Genomic DNA, 21863 nt, shown 5'->3' with positions numbered 1-21863 from the left:
CCCACGAAAATCTAGTAATTAGGAAAGAGGAATTAAAGATTGAACTACAAACAGAACATAAATTGTTTGTCCTGATTAAATGGTGGCTAGAGGCATGCATTTTTTGGAAAGAGATTCCATAAGACAGTATGCACAGGTATCTACAGATACTGAGATATAATCATTTTATGAACAAGCAATTATAGAATGCTTGGGGGTAACGCGACTTCATAACATGTAGCATGAAGTTGTAGTGCACAGCGTCACTATACAGGAGGGAATTAAATTTAGCCTTAGGCTAGAATAGTGACTCTAATTCAATAAAATATTCTTTGCAAAATTATTAAAAAACGCCCAGAACTATTGAAATATTCTTTGCAAACTACTAGAAAACGCCTAGAACTGTTGAAATATTTAGATGAAATATTCTTTGCAAACTACTAGAAAATGCCCAGAACTGTTGAAAATTTGAAATATTCAGATGAAATATTCTTTGCAAACTACTAGAAAACGCCCAGAACTATTGAAATATTTAGTTGAAGTATTCTTTGTAAAAAAACTAAAACATGCTCTATACATTTATTTAATCTTTACTGAACAACTACTTAGACTAGTCACTAAGCAGTTACTCAAATATTTCCCACGTAACAAGTCAAATACTTTCGTTACAACAGGTGTATATTCTAGTCCACCTAATTGCTCAAAAGTTTATAGCAAATGAGAGGTAGAAAATGCAAACTCGCTTACAGGAGTTTTTGCTCTTACAATTTTATGACAAGCAAACTACATTTATGTTAATAACTAAAATACGAATGAGCCAGAAGTACTCGACGAAAGATACAAATAGAATAGAGGTAAACTTTCGTTCTGAATCATTTAATCATAACCATAACATATTAATACAGCCAATTCACCTCATACAGGAACTATAGGACAATAGCATAACCATATTGGAGCGTTCTACAATAATGCCCAAAAAAAAACATAAACGTTCATTAACGAGTCCATTATAGCTCCATCCTTGCTATAGGAGGCCTGTTTAAACACAAAATTCAATTGAGAACCAAGAGAGGACTAAGACCCTCAAACTAGGGTATAATATTTGATGGTGTCTGAACCCGGTAGACAGATACAAGATCCAAGAGCGCGCCTGGCGTTTTAATTTTTAAAACAGTAAGAAAACCAATAACAGTAATAAAATATCATTTTCAATTTCTAATTGGTGGTAAGGCGTCCCGATGAGGAGGGGGTTCGTATAAAGGAACCAACCTGGAGGGAGTTGAATGCCATATCAGTATGTGCCAAGATATGGTAAACTTCAAACTAGGTCTGGGGAACGGATGGTGGAGTACCTGCGCCATCCCAACCACAAGGACGATAGAATTATTAAGTAGTATTATGACTAGATGAAAATAACAAGCAGTAAACCCTTAGACACAAGACAAAGATTAAGAAGCACATCAACACCTGTATAATGGGTGCGGGACAACAATTTCTTGGAGATAGTTGAACCTGCACAATAGAAGGAACAGGGAAATCCACCAAAATGAACAGCAAGATTGTGGGTGCGTGTAGGATTTAATTATCAAGCAAGCCATGGATAGTGAGGAAAACCTTACCGTGGTTTTTGGGTAACGAGAGTGATTTCGTGTGGGAGTCCTGAATCCCCACGCTGTCCCTTAGGCAATTCGTACCCCAGACCTCTGCACAAACAAAGAGTGATTTAGAGCCATATAGAGAATAATACACAAGTACAAAACCGAAACTTCAAGAAATGGTTTACCTGGACGAGAGAGAAGGACCTGTAGATCCCCATTGCTTCCATTGTTGCCTTTGCTCTCATAAGGAAGAAAAGGCATAAATGATGGGCCAGGCGGGTCACTGGGTTTCCAAACAAAACCCCACACCATGGCTAGGTATGGCTTAAGTTGGGATACTCAGTCATAGGTGGCCGCAACAACAGAAGTAGGTTGACAGAGAATGAGATCGTCAGCACAAAGCAGGGTTGCAGATCTCTTGGCTCCAGCGGTAGAGCGGCAAACCAAATGAGGGCATAGTGAATGGAACGAAAGGATAGGGTTTAGCCAGAGAAATGTAAACTCTTGATGCAAGACAGTAGATCTAGGTTGTTGAAGTCCCATCGCATTGGCAGTGGTGGAGGCCATGTTCCCTGATACCTGTTCATGTGGGCTAGGATGCATGGAGCAACTCAGTAGGAGGTGAGGTGTAAGGGTGGACAACTGTACAGTGTAACGAGGAATGAGGACTAAGTAAGGTATGGGGGGGGTATCAACAAACCAAGCATCATTAACTACAAGCCATGCGATAGGCATATCAACACTCAATATAACCATGCGTATCTATTCAACGACCTACAGGTAACATATAGAGTAATGTAATGAGAGGGGTTTGATGATCGATACAAACGATGTGGGAAATCGAGTGAGGAAGTGTAAGGTTACATTCCAATAAGTAGTGACACAATTACCCCTTTGATGTAGACAGACGCAAAGTAAAGAGAATATAGGTTTTTAATTTATTTCAACAAGAGGTGACAGACACAAGGTAAACTATTAATTTCAATTCTAGACTTTAAATATAATTGTGCCATGCTTACCACCTATTAATTTTTGGTATGTTCTATGCTTAGATCATTTTACTTCAATTTTTCATATTAGCTCAATAGCAATATTCATATTAGCAATCACATCAACATGATAGTAAAGTGCAGATAGAACATAAACATAAACAGCAGAAGACAAAACAAGACAAGAGGACACAAGATTTGGCACCAACCAGGGACAAATCCCAATGTGGGGAAACCCTTGATCAATTCTTCTTATATTCTTCAATAGTTCAGCAAAGAGAGAGATAGTACAAATATACAAGACTGATAATTAATGACAGGACCTTCAACAAAAAGCTCAATGTATTTTCCTTGTTGTTTGGAAGATGGCAGCAACGGACTACTGCAATCATGATTCAATCTGGTGAACACATTGACCCAACACTCCTTCACAAAGTGTTGTTGTCCACCATTGTTTGCTTGCTGCTTCTGCAAGTCTGGTTAGGGAAGAAGAAGAAACCCCTTTAACTTTTCATGTTTTCTGTCAACTAAGCCCTTCAAGGGCTGCAGTTCACCTAGGAGAGTCTCTCCTAATCCACGTTGCCTCTTGTGATCAATGTATACTGCAATGCTACGTTGGGACAACCTTAGCTTCTTTCTATGGCTTGTAGCCTAGCAAAGCAGCTAGTTATAGCTTCAGATTCTAAATGAATCCTTAACACATGCCTAGTCATCACCTTTGTCACCTACAACAATTCATGCCTCCTTCAAGTTACGGATCAGACCCTCCTTGGCTATGGATATACCACTTTTGGATAGCGTCTAAAATCCTCTTGTTTGCGGCTAGGTGACCTTTGTTTTGTTGCGGGTAAGGGCTATACTTTACAGCGTATGGGAGCTTCTCTTAAAAACATATTATGGCTCCCTTTCAACAGTGTATTAAAGGCCTTCAAGGATTGTGTAATAGCTATGTTTGAAACCTCCTTTCTCTGCGAAATTGAGTCTCTTCTAGACTGCGTATGGGAGCCAACCCTATGACTATGGCTAGGGCTTCCACTGACTGCGGTTAGGGCACATTAAGACAGCGAATTGAACCTCTTCTTGCGCATATAAAATCCTCCTTAAACTGTGGCTAGGACACCCTTAAACGTTGTGGATATGGTGCTTTCTTAGCTGTAAGTAGGGCTTCTTTATGACAACGTTTAGGGCTTCTGTAGGCATCATATAAGTCCTTTGACTGCATCCTTGTCTCTTTCAGAATTACAGAATAGGGCAAATTGTGACTGCGGATTAGGGCATGGCAGATCCCCTTCAACTACGTCCAGATGATCCTCCCTTGACTGTGGCCAGACTGCTACTAAGGCTTCTACCTTTTAGATCTGCGACTAGGATTAGATCTCCTCTAGGACAGCATACTCTCTTAGAGACTTCTCCTTCCACAAAAACCAAAACAAGTCTAAAGAGAGAGATCACAAGAGATGTGTGTTTAAAATGACTTGCAAGCCACCTCTATTTATAATAAACATTGAGGATAAGTTGGGGTAATTTGGTTGTTGGTCGACCTTGACGAATCATCACATAACACAAATAAATTCATATCTCCATGAATACATGTCGGAATCCTACACCTCTCGATGAGAGGAATCCAAGAAAAATATCAACTTCCATAAATAAGATGACCCACATGGAGTTTGGCCCTAGTTGCCAATTTTAACACCCCCTTTCAACTAGCTAGAACTACATCTACTAATCCATCTGTCAGTCCGTAACATCTCTATCATCAATGCAGTGCCTTGCTCTGCTCTGCTCTGCTGAACTATGAAGAAGAAGAAATGATCAAGAATGTATCATATCATTCTCTACTAACCCGAAGTCAGTCCCATATAAAGAGTGTATCATACCACTCTTACTAATCCGAAATCAGTTCCAAATAAAGAGAGTGTCTCATACCACTCTTACTGATCCGAAATCAGTTCCAAATAGAGTGTCTCATACCACTCTTATTGACCTGAAGCCAATTCCAATTGATCCCAGATCAATATCATCCTAGCATAGGGACTACGGTAGTACACGATGTGTCCATCGGTAGTACTATGGTCCCTATCCTCATTTCCCTGCTCATTGACCAGATGAGAGGTACTTCCCATGAGTCCCAGACTGCATGGGTAGGATGTCTCAGCAGGAGAAGGATGGACCACTCATCCTGCCTACATGTCGCCATGGGGTATCCCAGGGGAACGCTGAACCACTCACCCTATACACACCAAATCACTAGGGGAAGGTTGAACCACTCACCCTATGGTTATGTCTCAGCAGGAGAAGGACGACCATTCATCCTGCCTACATAGAAAACCACTAGGGGAAGGCTGAACCACTCACCCTATGGTTGCTCATCGCTCCAAGAAGTACCCCATGCCCCCTGGAGCTCCTAGAGCTCGATATATCATACAGGACGCTCAGGAGAGGGTCTCTCCACGATTCCTAGTCGTTCTCGGAAAGTCAAGAATTTGATCTTTCTCAGGGGCTTCATCTGAATATCGGCGACCTGCACTTTAGTAACAATGAGAAGGAGCCTTATTGCTCCTTGATGTACCATATAACGAATAAAGTGGTACCTGATGTCTATGTTCTTGGAGCGATCATAAAATAGGAGATTCTCTGACAATCGAATCCCACTCAAGAGGAAGCTCACTGAAGAGCTTCCTCAACCAGACAACTTCACAGGAGACCATACTCGTAGCTATGAATCCGGCCTCAATGGTGCTCAAAGCAACCGACTGCTGCTTCCTGCTCATCGAAGCAGAACCCAAAGAGAAGTAGCACTCAGAAGTGCTCTTGTGATCCATCACTCTGCCTACCCAATCAGTATCAGAATAACAATGCAGCCTCACAGCTCCAGCAGTGTATCTCAGATCATGAGTGATTGTGCCCCGAAGATATCTCAGAAGATTCTTGGCACCAATCCAATGCGAGTGATGAGGCTCAACCATATGTTGGCTCAACATGCTAAATGCAAAGCATATATCCAGATGGGAGTTCACCAAGAACATCAATGCTATTATGAGTTTATGAAACTCAGAGGCATTTCCCAAATCAAGTTTGGCAACACTACCACATAATTTCTTAAAGTTAAGCTCCATCGAGGTAGTCATGGGCTTGCAGTCCACCATTCCAAATTTGGAATCCAACTCCCTCTTACTTTTGCAAATGAGAGGGTCTGTACCTGTCAGAAAGATGTTGTCCATATAAAGTACCAGTATAAGAGGTCTATCATCCACAACCTTAAATGGAACGGCTTCACTCCTAGTGAATCTCAGCCTCATCAGATAGCTATCAATCCTCTCATACCAAGCCCAGGGTGCTTACTTCAAGCCATAGAGTGCTTTCTTCCACCTGCATACATGAGATTCCCGATCATGAATCTCAAACCCCTCGGGTTTTTCCAACTCCGTGGTCTTGCTATTATTACATGAGGGGAATGCTCCCCTTGTAGGTTTTCCTTCGGTACATCTCAAACATGTACCTTCAGGCTCTTCTTTGAATTCAAGCATCCCTGTCACCATCTGTCTTACATCGAGTAGGGCCTTATATTGAAGATGGGCAAACCTCGGTGCCATAGAAGAGATGTGTCACACGACATGGTCCCTAATGGACTTCCTGCAACTTGATACAAATTGCCAATCCTGAACCCAAGAGTAAAATCATTTTTAAAATTCTTTTTCCAAACTCGTACCTTTCCATCAATGAATGACACCTTGTAACCTTTGTCTTCCATTGCCAAAATGGACACCAGGTTCTTCTTGATATCAAGTACATATAGAACTTCTTGTAAATGAATCGAGTTACCCTGATCCAATTGAAGAGTAACATTCCCTACACCCTTTATGGGATAGGTGGCATCGTCTCCAAGAATAATCTCCAAGTTTGTCTCCTTCTCTATCAAATTAGAGAGAGATTCCTTATATCCAGTGAAGTGCCTTGAAGCACCACTATCAATAAGCCAATTTCCCAAAGTGTCCGGAGGAGAGGTAGTGGAGAGGGCCAATATAAAATAATACTCTTTTTGCTTATCAGAAACAACATGATATTCTTCATACCTGGAGTTCCTTGCTTTCTTGGAGGGTCGACCATTTCCTTGATGTCCCGTATTCCTTTTTCCTTTGCCATTGTATCTAGCATTCCTTCGATCATTGATGTTGCCCCTGGAATGATTGCGATCATCATCATGTGATGTGTCCTTTCTATTTGGACGCTCCCTCGCATAATGGCCAAACTTATTGCAAGCAAAGCATTTTCCTTTCCTTCCACCCTTAGATCTGGGCTTTCCATTGAAATGACCTTTAGACCTTGCATTATTTATCCTTTTGGCATGATCGGAGAAAATAGTAGGATTTCCTCTATTAGAAGGCATTTCTTGCTCCACCATCCTGGTTTCTTCTTGAATGCATCTTGACATCAATTCTTCAAACCCTGGAATTCGATCATTATTAAGAATAGTGGTTCTAAATATATACCACTTAAGGTGGGAGTCCTCCAAGAGTACTGATAGTAAGTTCCCTATCAGATATGATTGCTCCAATCGATAGAAGATCATTCTTGATCTTAGTGATCCTTAAGAAGTAGGATTGAATATCCTCAAACTTGCCCTTCTTAATATCCTTTAGCTTACTTTTGAGAAATAAAATTTGATTTGCATCACTAACCTTGAACATGCTTACCAATTTGTCATAGATCTCCTTGGAGGTGTTTAGATCAGAGATGTAGGCCACCAGATGCTTGTCAATGGAATCTCTGATAATCTTCTTCGCTTTGACTTCACCCTTAGTGTACTTGTTCTTTGTAGCAGCTAGTGCATTTGATGGAGGCTTAGGGATTTTACCCTTTGCATAATCCAACACTTCTTACTCTTCCAATGTCAAATCCAAAGACATCTTCCATCTGTGATAGTCAAACTTTTTCACGGAGCTTATCTTCAGCTGGGAAGTGGGATAAGGAACCCATTAAGCCTTTGACCTTGTCCAACTGTCTTTGGTGATTGCTCTTTCACTCTTGCTTCGGCGTTGTCTTCACCTCACCTCTGATACCATGTTAATTTTTGGTATGTTCTATGCTTAGAGCATTTTACTTCAATTTTTCATATTAGCTCAATAACAATATTTAGATTAGCAATCACATCAGCATGATAGTAAAGTGCAGATAGAACATAAACATAAACAGCAGAAGACAAGCCAAGACAAGAGGACACAATATGTGGAACCAGCGAGGGACAAATCCCAATGTGGGGAAACCCTTGATCAATTCTTCTTATATTCTTCAATAGTTCAGCAGAGAGAGAGATAGTACAAATATACAAGACTGATAATTACTGATAGCAGCAGATAAGACCTTCAACAGAAAGATCAATGTATTTTCCTTGCTGTTTGGAAGATAGCAGCAACAGACTGCTGCAATCATGATTCAATCTGGTAAACACATTGGCCCAACACTCCTTCACAAAGTGTTGTTGTCCACCATTGTTTGCTTGCTGCTTCTGCAAGTCTGGTTAGGGAAGAAGAAGAAACCCCTTTAAGTTTTCACGTTGTCTGTCAACTAAGCCCTTCAAGGGATGCAGTCCACCTAGGAGAGTCTCTCCTAATCCACGCTGCTTCCTGTGATCAATGTATACTGCAATGCTGCCTTGGGACAACCTTAGTTGCTTGCTATGGCTTGCACCCTGCAAAGCATCTAGTTGTAGCTTCAGATTCTAAATGAATCCTTAACACATGCCTAGTCATCACCTTTCTCACCTACAAAAATTCATGCCTCCTTCAAGCTACGGATCAGACCCTCCTTGGTTGTGGATAGACCACTTTTGGACAGCGTCTAAAATCCTCTTGTCTATGGCTAGGTGACCTTTGTTTTGCTGCGGATAAGGGCTATACTTTATATCGTATGGGAGCTTCTCTTAACAACATATTATGGCTCCCTTTCAATAGCGTATTAAGGGCCTTCAAGGACTATGTAATAGTTGCGTTTGAAACCTCCTTTCTCTGCGGAATTGAATCTCTTCTAGACTGCATATGGGAGCCAACCCTATGACTACAGCTAGGGCTTCCACTGACTGCGGTTAGGGCACATTAAGACAGCGAATTAAACCTCTTCTTGCTGCATATAAAACCCTCCTTAAATTGCGGCTAGGACACCGTTAAATGATGCGGATATGGTGCTTTCTTCACTGTAAGTAGAGCTTCTTTATGACAGCGTTTAGGGCTCTGTAGGCAGCATATAAGTCCTCCTTTGACTGCGTCCTTGTCTCTTTCAGAATTGCGGATTAGGGAAAATTGTGCCTGTGGATTAGGGCATGGCAGATCCCCTTCAACTGCATCTAGATGATCCTCCCTTGATTGTGGCCAGACTACTGCTAGGGCTTCTACCTTTTAGATCTTCGGCTAGGGATAGATCTCCTCTAGGACAGCGTACTCTCTTAGACACTTCTCCTTCCACCAAAACCCAAACAAGTGGAGAGAGAGAGAGCACAAGAGATGTTTGTTTAAAATGACTTGCAAGCCACCTCTATTTATAATAAAACATTGAGGATAGGTTGGGCTAATTTGTTCGTTGGCCGACCTTGACGAATTGTCACATAACACAAATAAATTCATATCTCCATGAATACATGTTGGAATCCGAGAGATCAATGCACAAAAAAGAAAATTTAGCGCAAAGGGTTTGCAACGGAAGGGTTTTACAAGTGTAAATCAGCGTAGGGCCTGGAAGAGAAAGTAAGAGGGTTTTATAACCCAGTTTATTAATTTCTCTAGTGTATTTTATTTCACAAATTTTCCGCAGATGGCCGCAAACCAAGATAATTTGGATTTGTCTTCTAGTTTGGAAGATGAACTCACTCAAATAGCTTGCCTTTCTAGCTTGACTTCACAAGGTGTCTGGTATATAGATAGTGGAGCATCAACACTTATGACAAGAGTTAGAGACTACTTCTCCAACTACAGGGAGGGGGATATGGATTTCTAGATACAGATGGGAAAAAAAAATGAAATGTACTCCAGTTGGGAGAGGTACTATCAACATTTAGAGAGTCAGGAGCAAGCACCAGCATTATAGATGTGTTGCATGCGCTAGGTTTGGGCATGAACTTGATTCTAGTTTTTCAACTACAGGATAAGGGATATGATGTCTACTTTGTAAGGAAGAAGGCATTCATTAAGCACCAAAGTTGGAAGAAGGTGAAGCAGATTGGGGTTCAAAGCAACATATTATATAAGTTGCAACTCGATTCTCCAAAGGCACTAGTTAGCAGCAATAGTAGCAGTGGGAGAGACTTGGGTGAATTATGGCATAGGAGAATGGGACAATTACACCATGGAACGCTAAATAGGAGATGGTGGTTGGTGTTCTAGATTTGAGCATGGAACATGATGATGTGTGCAAGGGGTGCATACTTGGGAAATTCACTAAGGCAGCATTCCCAATAAGTGACAGTGGAATAGATGGTGTGTTGCAACTTGTACATTCAGATATTTGCGGCCCAATGTCAACAAGATCTCTCAGAGGGTACGAATATTTCGTAACCTTCATAGATGACTACTCCAGGAAGATGTGGATCTACTTTTTGAAGACCAAGGATATGGTCTTCAGTTGCTTCCAAGAGTTTAATTCTCTTGTGCAGAACATGATAGGGAAAAAGATCAAGGTGCTTCGTAGTACGTACAGACAATGGAGGAGAGTACATAGATAGTGACTTCACGGGGTTCTGTGTGAAGGAGGGAATCAAGAGGGAGTGGACGGCTCCATACAATCCACAACAGAATGGAGTAGCAGAGCAGAAGAATAGGACGATTGTTGGGGAAACAAAGGCTATGTGATATGACCAGGATATGCCCAAGTTTTTATTGGCAGAGACATTTAGCACAACGACATACATACAAAACAGGATTCCTCACAGGGCGTTGGGGAAGATAACACCAAAGAAGATCTTTATTGGAAGAAACAAGAGGTCAGTCACTTCATAATCTTTGGTAGTATAACATATTGTCATGTGCCAAATGAGAAACACACTAATTTAGATCAGACGGCAGAGAAGGGATATTTCGTTGGGTATAGTGAAACATCCAAGGCATACATGATCTATGTTCTGAGTAGCAGAAGGATCATCATGAGATGACACATGAAGTTCGTGGAGGAGAAGGCCTTGAGGAGATCTTGCGAGTTTCCAGCAAGTGATCAGAGTGAGCCAACATAAGCTCTATTAGTTCAGTAGTAGGGACCACTGCAAGGACAACAAAGTACTAGTACAGTTACCAGTACAAGCACCAACTTAGGTACATGCGATCCAACGAGTTTGAAGCAAATGGAGTAGCCAAGGCAAGATGAGGAACTAGTAGAACTACCCACCACTAGTGGTAGAACTAGCAGAGAAGTTCGTCAGACATTGAAGTATGCATAGGAGTTTATGGGAACTCATAGGCTGGGCAAGAGGGAGCACAAAAAGCCAGACCGATATAAGGCATTGGTGACAAAGGTCATTGACAAGGAACCTTCCAATTATGAGGAGGTTGCACAGCATCAGGTGTGGCAGGATGCCATGGTGGATGAGTATAGCTCCATCACGACAAACGATGTATGGGAAGTTGTGCCTAGACCTGTGGATAGGTCAGTTGTAGGATCCAGCTGGATCTATAAGATCAAGTATGATGAAAATGGCAGTCTAGAGAAGTATAAGCCTAGTTTCATGGACAAGGGGTATGTGGAGAAAGAAAGCATAGACTATGAGGAGACCTTCGCACCAATGGCCGAATATACTACCATTCGAGCATTTATATCTCTAGAAGTGTAGACAGGATGGTAGATTCACCAGATGGATGTCAAGACAACATTCTTGAATAGGGTGACATAGGAGGAGGTATATATCAAACAACCAAAGGGCTTCGAGATGCATGAGAGAGACACACACGTGTGCAGACTAAAGAGAGCGTTATACGGGCTTAAACAAGCTTCCAAGGCATGGTATGGTCGCATAGACAACTACTTGCAATAGATGGGCTTCGTGAAGAGAAAAACAAACTCCAATCTCTATTATTTGATGGTTGGAGGTGAGCCACTCATCCTAGTGTTGTATGTGGATGATCTCTTCTTGACAGGGTCATCAAGGCTCATAGAGGACTGCAAGAGGAACTTGGAAGTAGAATTTGAGATGAATGATTTGGGGTTGATGCATTACTTCCTAGCCCTGGAGGTATGGCAAACAGGCAAGGAGATCTTCCTTGGGCAAGGGAGATATACTATGGAGATCCTTAAGAGGTTCAAGATGTAGGATTGTAGACCCATGTCGATCCCTATGATTACTACCTGGAGGAAGATAGATGCATCAGAGGACGCAGATGTGGACCCGACCTTGTATAGGAAACTCATCAATTCACTCATGTATCTGGTCAACACAAGGCTAGACATTTGTTTCGCAGTCAACACTCTTACTCAATACATGGTGTGTTGAGAAATCTAGGGTATTAGGATTAGGTGATTTCTCTTTAATTAGTAATTGTTTGTGAATGCATTTTACTTCTCTAGATTAGGATCTTCTTCATGTTAGATTATTAGTGATCTTCTTCCTCAAACAGTAACCAATGCATGAATATAAATAGACAAGAGACACATCATGTAGGCTATGAGCCAGGGCCAAAACCTCTCACTCTTTGAGAGCAAAACCCACACAAATTCTTCTTATAGAGATTCCAATTGACGAATACCAAGACCAAGACCCTTTGACCTATTAGCCACTCCACGATCGAGACACAAGTCCTCTTCTGCTTTTGTCTTCTAGATTCCTCTTCCACTGCGGAGACTACATCACTTGAGACCTTCACTGTGATATCAATGAGAGAGTTCTGAAATCCATCACTGTAATACCATTAAAGACTTCATCATTGTACTGAGATCTTAATTATCGAGATCTTGTTACTTTGTAGGAGCACCAAGACTTCATGTATGGTAATCATGTCCAAGCTGTAGCATCATTGAGACTGTGACTTGAGCGAGGTTAGCATTGGATCCTACTCCCTGTGGCAACACCGAGACTTCTTTCTCTAAACAGAAATTGAACGTAAACATAGTCTTGTTATCTTACCGAAAAGTGGACTCTCCTCAACACCGAAACAATGTCACTACATTCTCCTATATGAACTTGTCTTCTGCACTAGGCCACCCGAATAGAGGTATCCGAATTTTTCACTATCTTTGTCCTCCGAAATCACAATGAGAGACCACCGAATTTCTCACTGTTGTGTTTCTTCCGAAAGGCCACAACTTTTTCATCATTGTTACTGTGATCTCTAGATAAGATGGATCTCAATTCCCTTATAGAACTATAGCATGTAACCTTGTAGCCTTCACCGAAACAATGGTAACTCGAGTTTGTTTTCCTACTCCCGAAAATTCAGAGATATGTGAAGATCTTGAACATCGTTATGCGAAAAGCTTAGCCTCTTATATATAGTGGTTTGTCCATATACTCAAGCTGACATGAGCATTCAAATGGGTGGCTCTCCTTAATGTGAGCCAACATGAGTTTGTCACTGATATAGAAGCTGACATCAAGAGAAGAGGATTGTGCTTGTTATTGGAGGGCTTTTTTGACATTTAGTTGACTCATATACATTTTTATATCCCCAAGAAGGGTTCTTCATACATGACATAGACTCTTTGACTTTCAATCCTAAGGCTCTCAATGGGAGTCATCTAAAATAAAATCACTTGCTCAAGAAAACCATGAAGTAAGGTTTACAAACATAATTTGATTTTCTTCATTACATCATTTATAAAAGTCACAATTACATGTCATTATGAAGACTGAACCTAGTTACAATTTTTCAACACTCCCTCTTAACTAGGGAGGTATTCATAACGGTACTTGGTCATTCTCAATCTAAAGAATTTCTCATAAGAAGAATCGGATTGGTAACTCATTTGTATAGCATCATATCAGCCAGCATTGTTACATAGCAAGGACTTGACTAACAACTCCTTATCTCCACAAGATCTTAGCTCAATGTTGGCGAGACCAATGATTTATAGACACCCTCATCATTGTCTCTCTCGGAACATCCTTGCCTGGGTACTCAGGGTGTGTTCCATGAGGACTATTCTTATCTTGGACTCCCCAGTCCTCAAAGAATATCGATCCTCCACGACTACTCTTCCATTGGATGCCCTATCTCATCCCCAAAGAGTATCGGATGCCAAATGATTACCCAATCCTCCATTCTGTCTTCCCAGGTGAAGACCAGAATGACATGTCTATCTCTCCCTCTCAAATAGGGAGGACATATTCCAATAAAGGAATGTACTCATTCCTACCAAAAAGGAATGTACCTAAGCTCCCTCTTAGATTAGGAATTTTCAAGTTTCTTCCAAGTAAGAAACTTCTTTTTCAGGCTCCCTCTTAACTAGGAACCTACAACAACTCTTCATGTGGAACAACCAGCTGCTTGAAGAACTCTTCTCTTCCTTGATGTCATCAATTTCTTTTGTCAATGAGTCTTCATCTTTCGGGGACTTCTTCATAGGGCACAAACCATCCATCACTTTCATCCAAGAGTTATTCATGTCTTCATTTTCGTCAGAAAGTGATCCATTAGATTTCCATCTGGCTTTGCTTCATGTCATTTTGCTTTCATGCCAAATTTTCCAGAAGGACCTTACATCCTTTAATATGGTCCTCTTGGAAGTCATCCACAGATCTTCCCTTTGGCAGTCCTACATAAGCCCATCCAGATATTAGTTCAAAAATAAGAGATGAACATTTAAATCAAAATTACTTTAGTGATGGTCATTCATCATGAAATCTTCCTATAGGTATCAACATCCTGCATACATGTTGACACATTTCCCAAAGATATTCATTGTCAAGGGTCTCCATCTTTTTCCAACTTTTGCGAGATATTCTAGTTAACTCTTCTTGGTCTCGGATGTTGAATGCCTTTACCATGGTTGTATATCTCACGATCTCTTCCTTCCTTTCTTCACACGTTTCTTTCCCAAGAGCTTCCAATCAGAGGTCCTCAATTGTAGTCAACCACCTCATACTTCATATGAGGACATATTATGTTGATTTCATCTAGTGTGACTCATGCCTTCTGACGTTCTTTCATAGGAGGAGATCCCTTTCCTTTGATCATGCTTCTCAAAATAGAAGTAGTGACCCATGTTACCAACAACCATACGACATGACATTATAATATTAAATACAAGCATACATACCTCATTTACCTTTAGGTCATCTAGGATTCTTTCAGCAGCTTCCTTGATTGAAAAGATCTTCAACCCCTTGATCTGCTTCATCTCTCATGTCATCATACCATCATCCCATGAACTCCACAAGTTGGAGTTCCTAATGAAACACTTGCTTCCTCTCTAGATTGGTGAATCCTCCAATGAGGATTCCATCTTGCATATCCTTATTCAACAGATGTTTCCCTTTTAAACTGATGTATGATGAGACTTGTCCTGGATGACTTCTTCCTTTGATCTTTCAATGAGGTCACCAAGAGCTATATCCTTCAAAGTTGACTATCAGACATCCTTCATGTTTCCTATGGTGATGTCACAAGCTCTTGTTTCTAATGCTTCCATGATGCCACAATGCATCTTATTATTTATTATAGCCATATCCTATAACATAAGATTTAGAAGCTATGTCAAGCCCCTTTGTGAGGGAGACTATCTCAAACATAGTAGAGATCTCTTACTTCCTCTTTTCTTGGACTTCTTCTTTTCAACTTCCTCCACTTCTTCAGTGATATGGGCTTCTTCTCTTCTTTTGATATTGTCCCTTTAAGACAAACTTTTCTAAATGTCCATAATTTTACATTCATAGCATTGAATCTCTGCTATGCTCTTCTTACTTTTTCCGAGCAACAAATTTTCCAAAGTTCAAACTTCCCTTTTCTTTCTGCAAATGTTTGAGTCCTTTAACCTTTAACACTTTTGCCCTCAACTTGTTTTCTTCCATCTTGCATAGAAACCACAAGTTGTCGAATGAGGTAACTTTCTTATCCTCGTGGATATTTGTTACCTTGTTCATCAATTAGTGCATTTAGAACAATGATGATTATCTTCTTATCATCTCTGCCAAATCTCGCAGTTGAGACTTTATGAAGATATCCTTCATTCTTTGATACCTCCAAATTTGTGTAGATCATATCTAAGTCATGTGACCTACTTTATCGCATCTTCAGAGAATATTCTTACGAGCTTATCATATACATCTCTTTGATGTCTCCAATATTGCTATATGAGGGGACCTTTCATAAGAATCCCTTTCCATGAATTCAGAGGAGACCTTTTGATGTGCTCCATGACTTCAATTTCTTTGAGGACTATGTCTATCCTCCTTTTTCATGCAAGGAATTTCGATGACCCAACTAGCTTATAGATCTCCTTGCAAATACGAAGTCAATTTACCAAATTTAATTAAAGAATGAAAGATACTTACTTGACAAGTGAAGATGAAATCTTCTACTTGATCACTTTGATGATGGTTGAAGAAGATGTATTTGCGACTTCCTTGGATAATCTTCTTCAAGGAGGATCCTTGCTTCAATGAGAGGGAACTTGCTTTCAAGATACTTCAACTACTTTGGCAGATCAGAATTGCTTCTAGGTTTTTCTCCAAGATGATGTGATCTTCATCTTTAAAGTCCTTCGAGCTACCTTACTTTGTAGATAACTTGATGATGAATAGATTGCTTCTTCGATCTAGGGTTTTATTCTTCAATGTAGATTTTGATCTTTTGTTTCATAACCTTCGACTTGCTTAGATGCCTTTCATGAAACTCTATCCTTGAGTGTCTCTTTGATTTGATGCCCTTCTTTTGACTTTTAGCACCTTAGCTCTGATACCATGTTGAGAAATCTAGGGCATTAGCATTAGGTGATTTCTCTTCAATTAGTAACTGTTTGTGAATGCATTTTACTTCTTTAGATTAGGATCTTCTTCATGTTAGATTATTAGTGATCTTCTTCATCAAACAGTAACCAATGCACGAATATAAATAGACAAGAGATACATCATGTAGGCTATGAGCCAAGGCCAAAACCTCTTACTCTTTGAGAGGAAAACCTGCACAAATTCTTCTTATAGAGATTCCAATTGAAGAATACCAAGACCAAGACGCTTTGACCTATTAGCCACTCCATGATGAAGACACAAGTCCTCTTCTGCTTTTGTCTTCTCGATTCCTCTTCCACTGCTGAGACTACATCACTTGAGACCTTCACTGTGATAGCAATGAGAGAGTTCTGAAATCCATCACTGTAATACCATTAAAGACTTCATCACTGTACTAAGATCTTCATTACCGAGATCTTGTTACTTTGTAGGAACACCGAGACTTCATGTATGGTAATCATGTCCAAATTGTAGCATCATTGAGACTGTGACTTGAGCAAGGTTAGCACTGGATCCTTCTCCCTGTGGCAACACCGAGACTTCTTTATCTAAACAGAAATTGAACTGAAACATAGTCTTCTTATCTTACCAAACAGTGGACTCTCCTCAACACCGAAACAGTGTCACTGCATTCTCCTATATGAACTTGTCTTTTGCACCAGGCCACCCAAATAGAGGTATCTGAATTGTTCACTGTCTTTGTCCTCCAAAATCACAGTGAGAGACCACCGAATTTCTAATTGTAGTTTTTCTTCAGAAAGACCAAAACTTCTTCTTCGCTGTTACTGTGATCTCTAGATAAGAGGGATCTGAATTCCCTTACAGAATTGTAGCATGTAACCTTGTAGCCTTCACCGAAACAGAGGTAACCCGAGTCTCTTTTCCTACTCCCAAAAATTCAGAGTTATGCGAAGATCTTGACTGTCTTTATGTGAAGAGATTAGCCTCTTATATATAGTGGTTCATCCATATACTCAAGTCGACATGAGCATTTGAATCGTTGGGTCTCCTTAATGTGATCCGACATGAGTTTGTCACCGATATAGAAGTCGACATTAAGAGAAGAGGATTGTGCTTGTTATTGGAGGACTTTCTAGACACTTAGTTGACCCATATACATTTTTATATCCCCAAGAAGGGTTCTTCATACATGACATAAACTCTTTGACTTTCAATCCTAAGGCTCTCAATGGGAACCATCTAAAATAAAATCACTTACTCATGAAACCCATGAAGCAAGGCTTACAAATTTTATTTTCTTCGTTACATCATTTATAAAATTCACAATTACATGTCATTAAGAAGACCGAACCTAGTTACACTTTTTCAACATCGTGGAACCAAAGAGGGTGCACTGAATAGCAACGAGACATATTGTGTGGCAAATTCAAGTATGGGTTGAGATATACTTGAGGTGATGGTGTTAGTTTATGTGGATATATAGATGTAGACTAGGCAGGTAGTTCAGTGGATCGGAAAAGCACATTAGGGTGTTGCTTCAGTATCGGATCAAGGGTTGTTCTTGGTGTAGTAGGAAGCAGAAGTCCATGGCACTAAGTTCTACAAAGGCAGAATTCCTAGCAGCTAGCATGGCTACATGCAAAGCTATTTGGCTTCGGAAGCTGCTATTGAGTTTATTTAGTCAAAGGATAGATTCGACCAGTATCTACTGTGATAATCAAAGTTGTATCAGGCTCTTTGAGAATCCAGTGTTCCATGATATAGGTCGAAGCATATCAACATAAAGTACCGTTATCGCTCAAACTAGCAGGGGACCTGGAGGGTCAAATGCTAGACCAAGGGAAACAAATAGAGACTTAGACCACTGTCACCTCAACTAAGGCTCCCTACATTTATGGACTTTCACTGATGGGAGGAGACCCGGTATATATGGAGTCGTCGATGAAGGATAAATCCATAAGTGGATATGGAGTGACCCAAATAATCCCTTTCGAGAAAAGGTTGAAGAATAGAGCTTGCTTGCTTTCTAAGCAAGGTAAAATATCTTGTAGGAGAAGGATGGGAGGATTTGAGGGTTAGGTTTAGGTAATATGACTTGTGAAAGAGTTTCCCAATCCCTAAAATCCTTGTTGAAATTGGTACCCCAGATGCTTCTTGAAGAATTATCTTTCAAAGGAATTGGGCCACACGGGAGCAAGTAGACCCAACCTAGGTTAGGAGGAAAGAGTTTAGCAACCGGTGATGCTCTTAACCCAGACAAGGAGGGGGGAAGGATCAAAGGAGAAATTTTCACTTGAAGGTGTTGAATTGATCCTATGAGGCACTAGCCTTGGGGATACTAGGGCAAAGTTTGATCTTGAAGCTAGGGCTTGGCTTTTCTCACAACTCCACCATCGGAATGGATTCAAAATTGGAGGGGGCCTTGAGGAGACACCAACGCAGGAGAGGCTAGGAGATCGAACTTTTTGGAGGGCTACTTTGTTGGGAAAATGATGCCCTAAGTGACCCAACTTGGCTAGACCTAGAAAAACGTGAAAAAGAATTGATTTTAGGTGATCACCTTTTGGTAGATCAATGCCTTAGTCTTGGGAGAATGGAGTCTATGATAAATATGAATGAGGACCTTTGGTTCTTAGTCAAGGAGGCATCAAGACCACTTCGCTAGGCTTCTAGGTCAAAGAGAAGCAATCTTGCAACTTTTATACTTCAATGTGCAAAAGGTGATGGCCTATCAAGATGAATTCATTCATAGAATTATCCCTAGGAGATTTCATTCAAATTACATGACCCATACATTGAGAGATGCTATATAGAGACAAAATTCCACAATTTAAGCAGTAAATGCATGTAGCAATTAGCCCTAAAAATAGTGAAAATCGCAATCCAATGTATATGAAAAAGTAAAACAAGAATAGCATTAAAAGCATGTAATTACATGTAATAGAACATATCCAACCATCCACAATTTGACAATAGAGAAGCTCCAAGATAAGATAAACCAAATTCACACATCAAAATTCATCCATAAAGCTCCAATTCATCCTCCAAGAAAAAGTGTGAAATTCTCAAGAGAGAGAATAGATCCAATCCAAAGTGATGATGAGAAAATAAACTCATTTTGCTTATATTTATACACTAATGAGAAGTTAGAATTAGCCTCCTTGGCCTACATAAGCCCCAAAAATAAAATAATATGCTAACATTCTAACTTTTGGTGACAAGCCTACCTAACTAGCTCACAAATGAAAGAGTATGCCTCTTAAGATGTCAAATGATGAATAATGCATGTCGTAGGGCCCTCCAAGAGACCTGATGAGGTCCATGGGTGCCCTAATGAAGAGTAGAACCCTCAAAAGGGATGGACAAGGGGTTGGCCTCTTGTTCTCCAAACAATAAACCCGTGGTGCTCCAATGGGTGTGGGGCACAATAATAACCTCATAGGTCTCCAAATGAGTCGAAGATTCTTGTAGATCATCTGCAAGGGCTCTGATGATGGTGTAAGGGATGCCACATCATCCTATAAGTCCTAGGTCAGCTGTCAAGTGCATGGTACATCTGGGGGGCCGGCTGGGCAAAGATGAACCAGGTGCATCTTCCTCGTCCAATTGGAGTATCTCAAGCATCTCTGACCATCCTCGGGGATCCATGGAGTGTTGTCGATTGTTGTGGAGGCCCATGCCTCTCAACACACACCCTACATGTGCCAATGTATCCCTCTGGAGGATTAGGACCCCATACAGGGAGACCAAACCCAAGATGGAGACCATCTACAATCCTGCATAAGATCCAATGTGTCCCCTAGCCTTCCAGTGCAACAAGTCATTAGAGAAATCGAGTGAATGATCTTACCAACCATGGACCACAAGTGGAGACTTCATGATGGCCTGCCCTTCCATAATGGGCTCCAAGATGTGCTAATGTCTCCTAAAATCCAAATGGGGTTAACCAAGTATCCTGTTAGGTGGTTTCTACTTCTAAAGGGGATGATATGTTCAAGGTAAATCCTTCAAAAGGTGGTGGCATGTGACAGATAGGTGAATGAAGTAGGGGATGAGAAGGGGCAGCCCTGGGCCACATGCTAGGGTACAAGGGTAGTTAATAGAAGGGAAGCCCACACTTAGGTTTATAATGTATAGGAGGGAGCAATTGTGGTACATGAGGTGCCTCAGCCGTGATTTTTCCACTCTTCTTTATATGTCTTTTGCCTTTTTATGATTTTCTTTGGTTACTGCTCGGGGCTCAAGCGGTAAGAACATGATGCATAAGATATAGTCGTGAATACCCCCTTTTAAGGTAGGGTGGTTCATTGCCCACCAGGGGTTGGGACAATCACGGGTTCCTATATGATGAAGGAGGCTCATAGAACCTGTAGGAACCAGGGTGATGGCCATGATGATGGGGTAGAGCTCATGTATTGCCTTTTGCCCACGTGCTAAATGTGTTTGTCCCAGCAATCTTTGCATTTTGTGGTGCAATTTCCTGTTGAATGTGGCCAAATATGCTTTTATCTTTCTTTTTAGCTGCATCAACCTCTGGGGCATCATTCCAAGCCTAACCCAAGGTGTGGGCAAGGGGAAGGGGTGAGCTAGCCCTCTGTGGACCTAGTGGAGGAATGTGGACCCAGGTGGGAGAAATGATGAATGGGGTAATAATGAGTGGAAATGGGGTAATATATGTAGATAAAGGAGTGGAACAATGCAACCAAAATTAGGGTTTCCTGCGAAATACCATCTCTAAAGCCAAATGGTCAGTAAAAGAGATCCCACGGGACTAAAATCCAAGGTTAATATCCAAAAGGGATCTAGGGGACAAAAGCACAGACCTAAACCATTCTTTCTGTCGAATCCCACCATTAATCCATGCCCAAAAGTGTGCATGATAAGCAAACTAAAATATTAAATTACGAAATGACAAGACATACCTTTAGGTTTGGGAGGCCCACCTTCAAACATAAGATCATCGCTGGGTCAGGTGGCAGAGGAATGGCACAATGAGCTAGCTGGTGGCTGCAAGGGGTTGCTGGCCGCCTGTTGAGGACCATCTTGGAAAAAAAATCTCCTAGAGATTTCACCCACAAAATGGTGGGTAACAAGTACCACTTCATCAAAGATTGTGTGCAGCGTGGATCAATGCAGCTACAAGATGTTCCCACAGATCAGCAAGTTGCAGATGTACTCACAAAGGCCTTGGGTAAGGCAAAGTTTGTCTACTTCAGGGATAAGATGGGAGTAGTGGAGAACACCTTCCTTGCTAAGAGAGAGTGTTAGTTTCTGGTAGCAGCAGATAGGCGTTCTAGCCTCTATGGTATCTAAGAGACTAAGGAACATGAGATCTCAAAAACCCATAACATGTTTTGCCAGAAAAGCCTTAGTAACACCTCCATTAGCAAATAATTAAATATTTCCTAAGTTTAA

The 21863-nt window shown here is 40.9% G+C and overlaps 1 protein-coding gene across 5 annotated transcripts in view; it reads right to left on the bottom strand.

The window, feature by feature from the left end:
* LOC149258365 (uncharacterized) overlaps positions 1 to 21863 on the bottom strand; it is a 209873-nt gene that overhangs the window by 134931 nt on the left and 53079 nt on the right. The window contains exons 5-8 of one of the 5 annotated variants that reach the window (XM_089415230.1): positions 1599 to 1682; positions 1447 to 1491; positions 1249 to 1331; positions 882 to 1129 (exon numbers count right to left, since the gene is read on the bottom strand). The exons of 1 other annotated variant lie outside the window; for it this stretch is intronic. In XM_089415230.1, the coding sequence (XP_089271356.1) occupies positions 1298 to 1331; positions 1447 to 1491; positions 1599 to 1682 (163 nt within the window). In that variant the 3' untranslated portion in view covers positions 882 to 1129; positions 1249 to 1297. Of the gene's footprint in view, positions 1 to 880; positions 1332 to 1446; positions 1492 to 1598; positions 1683 to 21863 lie in introns of those variants that run through there. 3 more of the 5 variants (XM_089415227.1, XM_089415222.1, XM_089415217.1) reach the window with 3 other exon arrangements.

This window comes from Pinus tabuliformis, chromosome 6 (assembly GCF_031772625.1).
Source record: "Pinus tabuliformis cultivar Carrire ecotype Pingquan chromosome 6, CPIR1, whole genome shotgun sequence".
Lineage (NCBI taxonomy): Eukaryota > Viridiplantae > Streptophyta > Pinopsida > Pinales > Pinaceae > Pinus > Pinus tabuliformis.
The sequence above is the reverse complement of the archived record's forward strand: the minus strand, read 5'-3'. Positions and strand labels throughout refer to the sequence as shown.